We start from the raw sequence: 17,051 nt of genomic DNA, 5'->3' as shown, positions 1-17,051 counted from the left end.
AGCTTTAATGGTGTTTTAATATTGCTGTTGAAGTCCATGTCTATATTGGTCTGTCTAAGAGTCTCTTGATTCTATGGCTTGAAAACTTAAACTGTATTGGTCTGTCTATGAGTCTCTTGATTCTATAGTTTGAAAACCATGACTAAACTGGTTTTCTTAAGAGTCTCTTGATATTGTGCTAATGATTCTGTGATAGTATAGGCTGTTATTGTGGTATGGGGAGGGAGGTAGGGTAAGGAGATTTCTGGGTTTACTTACTGATGTTCTGTATTAACTGTTGTTCAGAGTACTGGCTGTACAGTGTAAAGATGCAGTGGAGGTGATTTCGTTTTGTAGTAGGGTGCTGCTCATGATTTGGTTTCAGACACATACAACAGCACCTGTTATTGCTACAATTACAATCTGTGCCCAGTTTTCATTTAGCCAAGTAGCTATTTTAGCCAAGTAATTCAAATGCCAGAATAACAAGAGTCAGAATTCAGATGCAGCTTTGCCTGCAAGCTTTCTAGAGATGTTCCTAATACCTTTTACTGCTTTGTTATCCACTCTTTTGACACGACTATTGTAACAAAGTGTTGTAGGTGTTGAAGCAGAACTGCCACCAATATCAGTTAAAGTGGGAGCCATAGTTGAAATAATAAATCCCAGTGTAGTTGTAATACTGGTAATAGTTGTCCTAACTCTTTGAACAAAGTTTTACTTCTAAAGTTTTCTTTAAACCTGGTCAGTAGTTTCTCAAACTAAATTGATTTGTGATCAAAGTGCTCTACCTTATCTTTCATCTTTCATAATGACACGATGTGTAATCTTTGCATTACAGCATCTACTGAATTTGACTTCAGCCTGTTTAAGTTTTTTTTCTCATAAGATATATGCTTGCACTCTTATTTCTCTAAGATGATAGATAAATTTAAAGGATCTAAATTTTTCTCTGCTTCATCATGAGGTAGAACAACAACCTGTTGTGTCTGTGCCCTCATGGTCCACATTCCAACTCCTCAGAATGTGTGGCCATGCCATGTTCTTTTCTATCTTGATGTAATATCATTTGAACACTTTGTCATAATGCTTTTGAGAAATATCAGATTGTTGTAAAGGAGGATCAAGAGTGAAATGACTGGTCGCCCTTGCAGGGATTCCGTTATCTTTAGAGCACATGGATAACAGGATTTGATAGAGCTCTACATGGACCAGATGTCAACTCTACAGGATGACACATAATCAAATGGCTTTGATCTAAGAACAGGAATATTGGACCACATTTAGACAAGAACATGTTTGCATCAATTAGTGTATTTTTCCTAGATGCCATGCCACCTATTCCAGATCAGGAAGAATATGCTACCAAAATACAGTGGTTGGAAGCATGTTTGTTTAATATCTAGACACTAAGAGGAAGCTCCAGCAATTATCCTTCTGGCAAAGATTATTAAGAATCTCAACTCTCAATTTTGATAAGAGACTCAGGCTTATGCACAACCAAAAGGGAGTACACTATTGGTTTGTGTCTGGAGTCTGGAGGATGGTCTCATCTATAAATGATCCTGACTATGCTGAAGAACCCTCCATTATTGCACTGGAGTTTAAAGGATACACTGTCCAGATGCTATATCATTACCTGGACAGGCACTTTCAACTCTCATGCTCCACAGACAAGACCAAGATCCTGGACTGCAGTTGAGGCTTCCACATCCTCATCCCTATCATCAGCAGTCCTGCAAGAACAGTCTGTGTGGGGCCCACAGAAGAAATTTTTGGGATGGACCTGTGACAGTACATCAGGAGCAGGACAAAGAGGCCAAGATGGAAACCAACTGTAACTGCTTTTGAATTTCTCCACCGTCACCTCCGCAACATAACTGAGGATTTGTCCAGTGACATATGACAGATAATTGGGCAGTCAGTATATTCAGTAGAGTCAGTCAGAAACATATCTATTCAAGGAGGTCAGTGTTATTCATGTTTCATTAAGGGTGGTCAGGTAGGGTCATTACATTATTATGTGCCCTTCATTGATCCAGTCTGATTGGATCATTTCTTTTAATCTTTTGCTTAACTGAAGTCTTCACTCCACTCTCATTGCTTGCACTGACAAGACATTGATCTTGTGCTGGAAAATAACATCTTCTAACATCACCAAAGATCTTACGTGCAATTGACTGGCTTGGCGGCTTGACAGGACTGTACTCTGTACCCTAGTGCCATACACCAGGGTAACGTTATCAGTAGGGAATAAATATTCTCACACCCGTAACCAGTGTCCTGGATTCATGAACATCCAATCACAATTCTGGTCACATAAATACTATCTCTACTTAATGGTTGGACTGGGTTATCCGGGGTAATAATAAACTGATTGGAGCACTTTAAAGAAAAATAAACTCCCCAAAGTGCTTCTTAGTCCTGTGTGTACATTTCATGCATCTTTACGATTATGTTTGTTCACAACCCACAAAAGTTTTCAGATTAGCTAGGGTTGATAAAGCCAAAATCCAGCATATCGATTGGTAAATGATCTAGCGAATTATCAATCTGTATCCAAGCTGTCTAGTAACCAAACGTGCTCTTCAGAAATTTAGCCTATGCCCCATCACCCGTCGTTTCCTCTGTGACAGATACGATTGGTTATAGAGAGCCACTATACTTAACAGTTGAGATACAAAACGTTCTGTTCGGGAACTTTGATGATGCCCCGTCCCATGACCCTTTGTCTCATATATTTACAGGGAATAGTATTATACAGTATGTATACATGTTTGTTCACATGACAACATATTTTTTCTGCGTTAAATCTATATGAAACAAAGTGACAAACTGACACACACTAGTGTATTAGTACTTTCCTTTAAATATTCAGTATACACAAGAAATGTATCAGCAAAAACGCTTTTTTCATAGAAATTTATTAAGCGTGTACATAAATTTTTCTTTACTGCCATTGATATAGATGTTTTGTACAATTTAACCTCACACAATGATTTGAGAGGGACAATTTGTTTAAGTATGTCTTGTGTCTTACATACAAAATCCTTACATTAATAATAAACATGTAAAAAATCTCAAGTCCAGGTAAACAGTACTTTTTCAAATTACTCTCTATGCCTCACTGGAGTAAGACAAATTGCTCTGCATCAGTGCCCCTTTAAACAAGTATAATCAGAAGATGACATATCTCCCCAGCCCCCACATATTTGAAAGGACCTTTCTCTGCTGCTGTTCTCAATATTCTTAAATGATTTGGACTCATACTCATAATCAAAAGGCTGTGCAGTGCTGATATCAAGTGGCCAAATAACTCCAATGTCATTATGTAGATACAATTCATTGTATTACTTTGTACTGATGACACAAGTTATTTATGATATTACACCAGAAGGTGTACCTAATGCTTTTTGTGTTTACTCAACGCTTACTTCAATGAGGTTAATTATTAATATCAATAAAACTAAAATACTCACATTTGGATGAGTACACACAGGTGTGTTTTTTTATCCCTCCGGCATGTAATGCAGGGGGATAATATGCCCCTCATATTATAGTCGATGCCTCATCTGTCGGTCTGCTCGCCTGTCCGTCTGTCTGTAATCATTTTGTTTCTGGAGCGTAACTCAGAAACCATTCAATGTCAAACTTGATAGATATGATAATCTGAACCTATGGTTGTGCCTTTTGCTATTTACAGATTTTTGGCATTTTTATTTTTTTTGTTTTTCCATGGAACATTTTGGTGTTAGTCTAACTGAAGGGTGGGCTTCGTTTCTGGAGCAGAATGTAAAAACCGTTCAATATTTATCTGCAATACTTGGTAGATATATGACTCAAAACCTAAAGTGGTGCCTTTTGGTATTTACAGGTTTTTGTGATTTATTAATCTCTCGGGTTCCATGGAAACAATTTGGACTTTGTCTGAAAATGGAGGGAGGGGCTTTGTTTCTGGAGCATAACTCAAAAACTTATGAATATGTTTCAGCAAAACTTTGCAGATATATGTGGCAGACCCCAAAGTGGTGCCTTTTGCTATTTACAGGTTTTTGTGATTCATCATTTTCTGGATTTCCATGGAAACAATTCGGACTTAGTCTAAAAACTAAAGTAACTGTCAGATTTGTCCTTTCAAATATGTGGGGGCTGGGGAGATATGTCATCTTCTGATTATACTTGTTTAAAGGGGCACTGATGCAGAGCAATTTCCTGGGACTGGTTGTTTCTTTTGTTATTGTTTTTCTCCCGTGAGTCCCCGGATGATATCCCAGAATTTGTGAAACTGATAGTTTAAATATAGACTGACCAACAAAGATGAAGTCGTTATCACTAAAGCAAATGAAACACTTTGAAGTTAATCATCTGCCAGTGGTAAAAAAATGGTTAGGACTGAAAAATAATGAAGTCAGTGTATATATTAATAGTTTGTCTTATAACCATAATTTGTTTCTTGATACATTTGTATGTATTTTGAAAGTTAGTGAAAAAATCCACACACGGTCTGCTTATACTTATAGTGAATTTATAACGTGACCCTAATATCTAAACATTGTATAGATTGCCAACGTGAATCATATTTCACACACCTGCTATTCACGACCTAGTGCGTGTTTTCTGTAATACAGATTCTGCTGAATGCTACAATGAATATATTAAAACAAAATGCAGATATTAAATTTAAAAGAGACTAAAGCTATACCAACAATGTCAGGCTATGACCTCTTTCAGGAATGTATCCATCAATATCCACATGCAACGTATGATCACTTTTCCCTCTCCCAAATTAAGTAACAGAATTATCCCAAGCAGTATATAAGTTTATCACATTGGATTCTCAAATCAACTGTAATGGTTATCACTGGCTAAGTCCATCAAGCGTATCCTAAATAATCTAAAGTAATGTTCTAAACAATCCATTTGGGTATTCTACTCCATGGCTAGTTTCAAATGTTGAGCGAATTCTTAAGGACCATTTTATCCAAATTGGAAAGAAAATATCTTGGCAAGCTCCAAAGATATCTATTATCAATGGTACAAACACTCCCTGGATTTTGAAATAGATCTTCTCCTCTCTAAAGTTATATCAAAACAACTGTTGATATTCTGGACATCAAACCATAACCTACTGGTTGAGACTTGCTGCTGGAGTGGAACATTCAGAGAAGAGCAACTTTGCCCTCTCTGCAGCTCACCAGCAGTCGCAGATGAGTTTCATTATCTTTAAATGCCTTTGGTTCCGAAAGACCCATTTTTGTCCCAAATCAATTTCTACAGTGGCATTTCTCTTGACATTTATTGTATTTATTTTCACGTAATTGTGTCATGTACCACCGTTGGCAGGTATTTTGTGGATGATGATCAATGCACATATCAATGCTCATGCTGTTGATCTCTCTATTGGCTGGGTCCAGACACAATTATTTACAGACAACCGCCATATAGCTGGACTATTGCTGAGTTCGGCACAAAACTAAACTCACTTGCGCATTAGTGAAAAAGAACATGTGTACTATATTTTCATGCAGCAGTGGAATGCTTTCCATCCATTAATCCACTTCCATCCATTTTGAAAGTATTGTTACCATCAAGAGTGTATTTTGAGATTCATTTTTTGAGTACACAGATTTTATCCAAAAACACATTTTATTTTTCAGGAAATTGAATTTCACACCCGTGAGCAACAGGATTTGCAGGAGGCAATTCAAGACACAGAGGCAGAGGTAGATCACATGCTGAGAGATCCGCTGACAAATACAAGGCTGCAGATGTTTCCAGAGTTCTATTCCTCAACAAAAAAGTAATAATTTGCTTTTACCCTTTGTGTCAAGACCTTCCTTTCTAGAACAGAATTTATATAATACTTTGATTACAAAACATCCATTACGTCTGGGTAGAAATGCTGTATTTCAGCAGTCATTATATACACTATGTGATGTTAACATTATCAGCAGAAGTCCTCTTTACTATCAGCCATCCAGGACCAGTTGAGATGCTCAGGAACTTCCATTAACCTCAGTACCTCAGCAGATGATTACTACAGCAACATTATGTTAAAGCAATTATGATATAGATACATTAAAATTGTATACAGCCAATTACACAGTGATTTATGCTCCCAAAATGTGCTGAATTGACAGGTCGAAATCCTGCAAGAGCAGACTCCACCTCAGCACATGTTGATTGGTGGATTTTGTTCGGTGAGTGAAGGTGAGAGGGCTGTGATCAGTATATACATGGACAGACCCTGGACTTGACTTAAGATACACCTGGAAATGTTTCAAGGGTTGAATAAGACCTAGGCCCTCCTTTTCTACGGTGGAGTAGTTCAGTTCGTGCCTGTTGAAGTTTTTGCTGTAATAGCTGATGGGATGGTCCAGGAAGTTTTGTCCTTCCTGTAACAGCACAGCTCCAGATCCCACACCACTGGCGTCCAGTGCCAGCTTAAATGGCTTGCCAAAACTGGGCGCAGCAAGCACAGGTGAAGAACACAGCATCACCTTGATCTGTTGGAAACTGGCCTCACATTTCCTTGTCCAGGTGAACTTCTTGTCCTACTTAAGGAGGTTGGTTAGTCATGCTGTAACCAAGGCAACGTTTGGACAAAATCGTTCGTAATATCCGGCCATCCCCAGGAAACGATTGACATCTCTTATAGCGGTCGGTGCTGAGAAGTTGTTGAGGCTGCTGGCTTTGGCTTTCACCAGCACCACTTTTCCCAAACCAACAAGATGGCCATGGAATTGCACTTGTGCTCACCCACTCGCACTTGTCAAGGTTGACAGTTAGGTTGGCTGTCCTGTCAGTTGCCCGATCTGTCAGCGGAATGCTGTAGTATCCGTTCAACAGGTCAATCTTGGTTAGGTACTTGGCTGCTCTGATTCTGTTGATGCAGTCATCTATTCTGGGTAGAGGAAATGCATCCCCTGTGTTACTGCTGTAAATCTCCTTAATGGTATTGCTTCCGGGAAACGTGTAGTTAAAGACATGACTGTTATGATATACTGGTTCCTCTAAGCAGTTTTAGGCTGTGGCCCTACAATGTCTATCTGCTCCCTAGTGAATGCTTCTTGTACTGGTATGTAGTTTGGTTGCTGGTATGATTTGGTTCAGCGTGCCCACCACTTGGCAAGTATGACATGTTTTACAAAATTTCTCAGTGTCTGCAAAAACACCAGGCCAGTAGAAATCTGCTACAATTCTCTCATAGGTTTTAGTCCTACCTGAGTGTCCTGAGAATAGACCACCATGAGCTAATGTAAGCAATTCGTCCCTGAACACTGTAGAAACTACGATCTGCTCTCTCCGCTCAAAACAGTCCTCTCCTATTTGAACCATAGTATTCCATTCTGTACAGTAAACTCCTTAACTCCCAACTCATGTGTTTTGTCTGCTCCCTAAGCCTTATCCCATAATTCTTTCAGACTCTTCCTTCTGCTGCCTGATTAATTCTAGTCTATCCCAGCTGACATTTACATCCCCACCAACTATAGTACTACCTTTGGGATCTGGATTGTACGTATAGGAGAAAACACACCTCCAAGGTTTTGGTAGACAATGTAGTCTGCCCACATATCTAAGACTAGCAATTCCAGTCTTGCAGGTGAAAATATTTGGACTTTGAGTTTAATCTTGAACGATATTTTTCAATAGATTTCAAACACTCATGTATCATTTGAATGTTGATGCTCACTTAAAGTTAGGGAAAGTAAACCTGGGAAGCGGTCTTACTAACGAAAAGTAAAAACTTGGAAGAGGTTTCTCTAGCAAAAAGTAAAACCTGTCCCTCAAAAACAAAAACCTCAAATGCGGTTATTCTGGGAAAACAGGAGACAACCTAATATATAGTGAGAAGCACCCTTCAGGTTTATATTCAGACTCTGATACCTCCAAAACATCAATCCATGGAGAGGCATCACCCCACTTCTCCTCCACCCAAGATCAAGTCTTCAAGGTCTTTTAACAGAGTTATGGCCAGAGTGTTCTGGTATGTGTCAAAAGACCTGGAGAGTCAGAAGACTCGCACTGCTGCCTACTATGCTGATCTACACCACAGACCAAGAGCATCTATCAAAGAAAAGCGCCATGGTTTGTTGAGGGCTTGTGTTCTGATATTACATGACAATGCTTTGTCTCACACCTCTCGATTAGCAAAGTCTGCAGTACATCAATGTGGCTTCGAAGACATTCCTCATCCTCCATATTCACCTGACCTGGCCCCAAGCGACTTTCCAAATATTTCCAAAATTGAAGGAGCATCTTGCTATGCCAGTAATGATGAGCTCAAGTCTGCTGTAAAGGAGTACTTGACAGGACTTCCAGAAGAGTTCTATGCACATGGAATTGAGCAACTGAAACACTGGTATGAGAAGTGCATTGCAATCAAAGGTGATTATGGGTCCAAAGAAAATATTAAAATCTGACCAAATCATTTGTTGTCTGTGTTAGGATGAGAACTTTTTAACCAACCCTCGTACAGCATTGCAAACATCGAGGATAAATATGCAAAAGTTGGTAAACTACCATTGATAACTTTGGATTCAAATTCACTGAATGCAAAAATTTTTGTATCACCTTCACTTTTCAAACGTTTTGTTACTTACCTTGGTATCAACTGTATTTGTCTTTCTGTAGATTTTTTGCAATACTGCAGCCTGTGCACATGATCTTTTTCATTCTCATTCTCAGTACGTTCTTGAAAATTGTTTTGGATCATGTGTGTGAATGGACTGGACGTTGTGGCAACTGTTTACATTTTTTTTAAGAACTTTATGGACAAGCTTGGTTGGACAAGGGATGGAAGAGTGCACCAGAATGTTCTACCCATGCTAAATTGGGATGGATTGACAATGTACTTAGAATGAATTGCATGCTTCGAATGGAATTGTTGTACTATAAACAGAATTGCTGTAATTCAGTCTTATTGGGGATGTAGAGCAGTCTGGCGTCAGTTGCAGTACATGATTGTATACAGTTTCCACCATGTCCATTCTGTTTGCAGGCAGACCCACATTATGTCCTCAGTTAGTTGCTATTACTTGAAAATATGTTTAAAACAAAATTATTTATTCTCAAGAAGTTTGTAGAATGTTTCTACACTGTTCTTTGAGTTTGCAATGGGTTCTCATTGTGATGTACTTGTTGACAGTATGTATATGTAGTTCTCACACAGTTACGTCTACTTCAGCACCTTGTGAAGTACAATATGACAGGATAGGGTATAAATACATTAATGTTTGACATGTTTGTCATTTGGGATAGAGATTTTGACATGTGAAATATGAACAATTTTGCAGCTAAGAGTGCTGAATGATTATTTCCTGCAATTTTTATTGGAAGCTGAGCAAGAGTACAATGAGTTGGTAGAGTAAGAAAGAAGGGAAAGGAACAAGAATGTGTTGGGTGTGGACCTTGATAGGCGAGCACCTGTGGGACCTTGTCCCATTCATTAAAACAGAAGACACCAATTACGGAAAGGCTTTGGAAAATGAAATTCAGGCAGCCAGAAACACATTCTGCTTGTATGTGAAAGATGCCTCTAATGCATTGCTAATGGATCTCAGGAAAGAAGTCATCAAGTGCCTTTTTGAAGGAGCTACTTATGAAAAACTTGCTGAGGAGTTCCTGAAACGCTAGGATGTCCATGCATGTGTGCCCAGGATGGAAAACATGTTGCCATCAGAAATCCTTCCAAGACTGGATCTGTGTACCAATATTTAAATGACTCCGACAGAGGCCACTGAAGATCCAATGAACACAGCTCTCTCTCTTCAGGCACAGAAGGGTCAGCAACCTTGGCTTCATTTAGGCTTATGGATCTTGGACTGGATTTCCCATGTCCTGTCTTCTTTGGTTCATCCTTCTTCTCCCTTGGGGATGTTCTGATGCCGATGTTTCCACCTTCAAATTGAAAACAGGAATGACAACAGGCTAGCATGTGCTTACAGAAGTCTGACCAGGAAGAGGCTGCTATTATGATTGTAAGCACCAGGAACAGAATGAGAACTTTGTGCGAAAGTAGTGCAACCCAGAACTGCCACCAATCTTGACCCGGCACCAAGCCCCAGCCAGGATCTGACACCAATTGCCAGTCTGGATTTTCACTCTGCAACTCCAGCTAGCCAAGCTGAGCAGGGGAACAGTGACTGTGACAATGATATGCCAGAACTCACAGTGATTGCCACAGTTTAACAGTCCACACCAGAGTGCAGGGATCCATCACCAATGAGTCCTGCTCCAACTGCTGTCACCTCGGCTATACTCAATGCCCATTTACAAAACATCATAAGTGAGAGAAAAGATGCCAGCTCTGCCCAGATGGCACAAACTCAGCATATGGTCAAGAGGAGTTGAGTTAAATTAGCCAGTGGCCAGGTGGGAGACCAATGAGATAATTTACAGAGAGTAGAAGGGGGCGAGGAAGGGATGTTGGGGGTGCAAGGATCAACTTCTTGGAAGAGGCTAGAACGTATCACTGCAACCTCTACATGTGCTGGATTGACTTCAAAAAGGTATATGACTCTGTCCCTCAAGAATGGATTTTGAAGTCTCTTCAGTTTATTTGATCTCCCCGAGTGACTACTTGATTTACTCAAGTCTTTAATGAGTTGCTGGTCGATTTAACTTGAGATGTACTCGCAAGGGCAGATGCAGACTTCGGAATCTATTGCAATCAGAAGGGGAATTTTCCAAGGGGACTCCTTCAGTCCTTTGCTTTTTTGTCTGTCTTTAGATCCTTTGAGTTTTCTGCTCAATCAGGAGGAGGGTTACCACCCCGGACCTCCCTCCTCAACACAGATCCCCAACACCTCTTACTCATCTCCTCTACATGGATGACATCAAGCTCCTTGCCAAAGGAGATACCAATTTGAAAGAACAGGTTCTCCTTGTCTAGTCCTTTTCAAATGATATTGTCATGACATTTGGACTCAAAAAATGTAATACTCTTCATTTCAAACATGGCAAGGTAACCAATGATGGATTGGCCAGGTTTCAAGGGGGAGGAGTTATTGAGCATCTTGTGGAAGATCAGGCCTACACCTATCTTGGAATGCAAGTTTGAGACAAGCTCCAGAATGCCCAGATTCAAGATAAACTTCGGGCTGAATATAAATCTTGTTTAAAGAAAATCTGGAGCTCAGAGTTAAATGTACGAAACAAGGTCAAAGCCACCAATACTTTTGCTGTGCCAGTCCTCTCCTATTCATTTGGAGTAGCTGATTGGACCAAACAAGACGTCCAAAGTCTTGACCTCCTGACCAGAAGGATCATGTCTGATAAAAGAGCACACCACCCTTGTTCCTCTCTTAATCGTTTGTATATGCCAATCAAATCTGGAGGTCGAGGTTTGATTAATGTGGAAGCTCTTCATGACAGAATTTTATTGTGTACTTGTGCACATTTATTTATCGGAAGACCCTCTGGTGATGCATGTTAAGACTCATGATGAAAGCAAGGAATTCCACAGCTATTTTAAGCATGCCAAGGTTGTTGGACACAATCTGAAATTTGAAGTTGATTTTGTTGATGGCGATATACTGCTGGATGGTACAGCGATGGGAGTAAACCAGGTGAAGTCCTTTACCAAGTCTGCCCAGAGTCAGTCCTTTGTGGAGAAGCTGTCTGAGAAACCATTGCATCGCGTGTACATGCAGTGTGTGGAACAGAACAGCAATGCAACCGACTCCTTTGCCTGAATGAAGTCGGCTTGTCTCAAATGTGAAACTGAGGGCTTCAATTTTGCTGCTCAGGACCAGTCACTTCCCACTCACAATCATCAAAATGTGATTCTTAATCAAAATGTTAGCATGAAATATCGTCTTTGCAATGAATTTACAGAGACTGTCCAATACCTTCTCAGTGGATGCCCTTCCTTGGCACAAACAGCACATCTTAAAAGACATGATGCTATGGCTCGCTGCTTTTACTATCGTCTCCGCCATGCCTGTGGCTTTGACTCCACCCATGGTACCACCCTGAACATGTCCAGGGCATCTTGGAAAATGATGCTTTCAAACTTCTCTGGAATAGGCCAATATACAGCCTGAGACGAATTCCTGCCAACAAACCTGATGTTGTCCTTTTTTATAAAACCAATGAAATTATTTATATCCTTGAATTTTTTTTCCATTTTGACAGCATTGTGATTGGCAAGATTCAGGAAAAGCATGATAAATATGCAGGCCTTGCCTTTGAAACGTCTCGCTTGCATCCCAAGTACACTGTTGTCAGGCTCCCCATTGTTCTCAGTGCCCTTGGTTTGGTACTTTGAAACGTCTCGCTTGCATCCCAAGTACACTGTTGTCAGGCTCCCCATTGTTCTCGGTGCCCTTGGTTTGGTACATCCTGATCTCTTGGCACAGATCAGGAGAGTGTCCGGGTTCCCCACCGGGAGCACAGCCCTTCTGACAATCTGGGTAAATGCAGAAGGCTGCAGTGTTGGGGAGCCTTCATTTTCTCCGGAAAGTTCTTGGTGGGTTCGACTAGGCAGTGTTTCCTGGGAGAAGTCCCGTTCGCTGTCTGGGCTGCGTGTAGAGGAGGCGAGGGCCCTGAGCTGATGATGAGCCTTACTGGCCTGACTGTGCCAGGATCACCCAAACCCTCTCTGTTGCATATCTATCTTAATCTGTAAAATAATAATAATAATAATAATATGCCCAGAGTCGGTAATTTGTGGAGAGGCTGTCTGAGAAGCCATTGCATCGCGTGTACATGCAGTGTGTGGAACAGAACAGCAATGCAACCGACTCCTTTGCCTGAATGAAGTCGGCTTGTCTCAAATGTGAAACTGAGGGCTTCAATTTTGCTGCTCAGGACCAGTCACTTCCCACTCACAATCATCAAAATGTGATTCTTAATCAAAATGTTAGCATGAATTATCGTCTTTGCAATGAATTTACAGAGACTGTCCAATACCTTCTCAGTGGATGCCCTTCCTTGGCACAAACAGCACATCTTAAAAGACATGATGCTATGGCTCGCTGCTTTTACTATCGTCTCCGCCATGCCTGTGGCTTTGACTCCACCCATGGTACCACCCTGAACATGTCCAGGGCATCTTGGAAAATGATGCTTTCAAACTTCTCTGGAATAGGCCAATATACAGCCTGAGACGAATTCCTGCCAACAAACCTGATGTTGTCCTTTTTTATAAAACCAATGAAATTATTTATATCCTTGAATTTTTTTTCCATTTTGACAGCAGTGTGATTGGCAAGATTCAGGAAAAGCATGATAAATATGCAGGCCTTGCCTTTGAAACATCTCGCTTGCATCCCAAGTACACTGTTGTCAGGCTCCCCATTGTTCTCAGTGCCCTTGGTTTGGTACTTTGAAACGTCTCGCTTGCATCCCAAGTACACTGTTGTCAGGCTCCCCATTGTTCTCGGTGCCCTTGGTTTGGTACATCCTGATCTCTTGGCACAGATCAGGAGAGTGTCCGGGTTCCCCACCGGGAGCACAGCCCTTCTGACAATCTGGGTAAATGCAGAAGGCTGCAGTGTTGGGGAGCCTTCATTTTCTCCGGAAAGTTCTTGGTGGGTTCGACTAGGCAGTGTTTCCTGGGAGAAGTCCCGTTCGCTGTCTGGGCTGCGTGTAGAGGAGGCGAGGGCCCTGAGCTGATGATGAGCCTTACTGGCCTGACTGTGCCAGGATCACCCAAACCCTCTCTGTTGCATATCTATCTTAATCTGTAAAATAATAATAATAATAATAATATGCTCAGAGTCGGTAATTTGTGGAGAGGCTGTCTGAGAAGCCATTGCATCGCGTGTACATGCAGTGTGTGGAACAGAACAGCAATCCAACTGACTCCTTCACCTGGATGAAGTCGGCTTGTCTCAAATGTGAAACAGGGTTTCCATTTTGCTGCTCAGGACCAGTCACTTCCCACTCGCAATCACCAGAATGTGATTCTTAACCAAAATGTGAATATGAAATGTCGACTGTGTAATGAATTCACAGAGACTGTCCAACACCTTGTCAGGTGATGCCCTTCCTTGGCACAAACAGCATATCTTAAAAGACACGATAGCATGGCTTGCTGCTTCCTCTTGTCTGTGGCTTTGACCCCGAGGTCCATCCATGGTACCACCCTGAACATGTCCAGGGCATCTTGGAAAATGATGCTTTCAAACTTCTCTGGAATAGGCCAACATACAACCTGAGACGAATTCCTGCCAACAAACCTTATCTTGTCCTTCTTGATAAAGCCAATGAATTTTCTGTCCATTTTGACAGCAGTGTGATTGGCAAGATTCAGGAAAAGCATGATAAATATGCGGGCCTTGCCTTTGAAATGTCTTGCTTGCATCCCAAGTACACTGTCGTCAGGCTCCCCATTGTTCTCGGTGTCCTTGGTTTGGTACCTCCTGATCTGGTACCTCCTGATCTCTTGGCACAGATCAGGAGAGTGTCCGGGTGCTCCACTGGAGCACAGCCCTTCTGACAATCTGGGTAATGTAGAAGGCTGCAGTGTTGGGGAGCCTTCATATTCTCCGGAAAGTTCTTGGTGGGTTTGACTAGACATTGTTTCCTGGGAGTCTGGGCTGCGTGTAGAGGAGGCGAGAGCCCTGAGCTGATGATGAGTCTGTACCCGTGCATTCGATGCTCGCTCAAGGTGCTACGAAAAAAGGTGAATGTATGTTTAACATATACATGACGTTACTAATAGTTAGAATTAAAAAAGGAAGAAAGATCTAAGAGAAGGCTATGGAGAAGTAATGGGTTTACAGAAGGGACTTGAAAGAGTTCAGTGATTCGGCACATTGGATGTCAGCTGGAAGTGAATTCCAAATCAATGCAGCAGTGTAGGTAAAGGTCCTCTGACCATAGGAGACAAGTCTGACTTTGGGACTGTAAGTAAATGCTGATTCAGGGATCTGAGACATCATGCAAGGGTGTACAGTGTAAGAAGTTCAGATAGGTACTCTGGAGCTTGACCATGGAGACATTTATAAACAAGACACAATACATGGATTTTGAAGTTCACACAATACTCAACAGGAAGCCAGTGTAGGAAAATGAGTGATGAAGTGATGTGATCTCGCATGGATTTCAGAATATACAATACCGGCAGCAGCAGTTTGAATTGTTTAGAGTTTCTGTAATTGCACAGAGTTCAATCCAGCATGGAGGCTATTACAATAGTCAAGTCTAGAAAGGACAAGAGATCTCACTAAAGCATGGGCACAGTGTGGTGATGTATCAGCGGATTGAGCTAATGATTCTGAGGTGGTGGTGGCAGACATTACATAGATGGTTGATGTGGACCTCTAGTGAGAGATTAGAGTCTATATGCACACCAAGGTCCTTGGCGACAGAGCAGAGTTGAATGACAGAGGAGGCTACCTTGACACCAGAGACTGATACTCCATGCAGTTGCCTATGGCTGCCAGCTATCAATAGTTTGGTCTTACAGTCCCAGGTTATTTGGATTGAGTTAAAAAGAAAAATGCTGTAAAGCCTAGGCCAAATCATAAACTTGAAAGGAACCCAGAATGCCTTTTTACGATGCAACACATTTGTGGCCTGTCCCTCAATGAAGTGTGAGATATTAAGGCAGACATTGAATATGTCATGATGTCAACTGCTCAGAAGTCACATTGACATTGTTTGATGTTGTTTTCAACCGTTGATTCAGCTGTATCAGATGTGTGTCCCATGTGCATAACAAAGTTTACATGACATGACATCACCAGACGACTTCTTTTGGTTCCCTGATCATATACATATGCATAAATGTATCATGTTATTACATGTATTCAGAAACAATCTAATAACTGTCTCATTGTTGTTTGTTTTCATGATTTCTATAGTAATAGGTTAGAAACACAGATAAATACCACTGTAATTGTGAGTGATTTTATTTTTATGTCAGGGAAACTCTGATTGTTTTGAAATTTCCAAAACATTGTGATTGTATTTATATCTGGGAGGTGATGTACTACCTCACCTTTCATGACCAAAAAAGCTAAAAAGCTTTGTTTATTCAGAGGAACACATCTGAAATAAAATCTTTGAATTTATCAAGATGGGAAATTCAGTGGCTCTAATAAACTCTAAAGTATTGTTAATACATTGTCAGTGAAATGTTTTTAAATTCTAGTTATCATTTGTGATATATCTGATATTTTTAGGTGCACCCCGGACATGGAGGTGATTCTGGACATACCTACCCAAGAGTGGCTTCCCATCTAATGAACCAAGTGCTGGTGCTGGTGCTGATGCTGAATGATGTAATGAAAGTTGATCAAAAATAAAATCATATTAGTTGAGAGATTTATTTTCATTTCATGTGACATAAATATACAATATTTGTTGTGTGAGTACACCACCACTACTCAAACCATTGTTATTGTAATTTATCGTCCAGATCTGGCATCCATAGGAGATCTCCTGTCAGAGCAGTACTGTTGTGCAGCCTTCTTTAAAACATTGAACATGTAGTGGTTAAGTTTCTTAAGTGACTATTAAGTGACTTTAATAGGTTCGGACATTATTTCCTCACAAGATCAAAATGTATGCAATCAGCAACTTTTGTAGGTATGTCATTCAGTGTCTTGGTTTCCAGTGCATAAGACTTCAATGACTTCATTCATTTAAATTGATGATTTCATGATTACTGTTGAGCAGTTTCATAAGTTGTCCAGTCATGCTTGCAATGAAATCCTGATATTACAATCATTACCTGGGCATGCCCAGTGTATGGAAATAACATGATAAGTAACCCAAATGGTCCTGGTCCCAGTGGGTAGTGTGTCATCTGTTTTAAGACTGCTGCTTTGTCTTGAAAGGAATTTGTGGAATTAACTGTGAATGTGTGTTTGAAAAAGGACATTTTGCATGCACCCTAACATCGTACTGTTGACATCTTGTCTTTGCAATAACCACAAATGTCAAAATGCAGATTATTGAGTGTGAGTATGAGACTTTTGTACAATAAACAGTAGCACCCATAGTTTTAGTATCTATTATCTACAGCTACTTATTTACCCTCTCTAATCAGATATTTGAGTTTTGGCTTCACTTGGACTCAGTTTACAGCTAAGAACTCTACAGTAATTACATGTTAT

The 17,051-nt window shown here is 40.6% G+C and overlaps 1 protein-coding gene across 1 annotated transcript in view; it reads left to right on the top strand.

The window, feature by feature from the left end:
• LOC137257911 (uncharacterized protein C20orf96-like) overlaps positions 1 to 16,255 on the top strand; it is a 103,115-nt gene extending 86,860 nt beyond the window's left edge. The window contains exons 11-12 of the mRNA XM_067795415.1: positions 5,637 to 5,779; positions 16,116 to 16,255. Coding sequence (XP_067651516.1) covers positions 5,637 to 5,779; positions 16,116 to 16,176 — 204 coding nt within the window. The 3' untranslated portion in view covers positions 16,177 to 16,255. The remainder of the gene's footprint in view (positions 1 to 5,636; positions 5,780 to 16,115) is intronic.
• Positions 16,256 to 17,051: the final 796 nt, after the last annotated feature.

This window comes from Haliotis asinina, chromosome 12, assembly GCF_037392515.1.
Source record: "Haliotis asinina isolate JCU_RB_2024 chromosome 12, JCU_Hal_asi_v2, whole genome shotgun sequence".
Taxonomy (NCBI): Eukaryota; Metazoa; Mollusca; class Gastropoda; order Lepetellida; family Haliotidae; genus Haliotis; species Haliotis asinina.
This window is presented reverse-complemented; position numbering and strand designations above follow the sequence as displayed.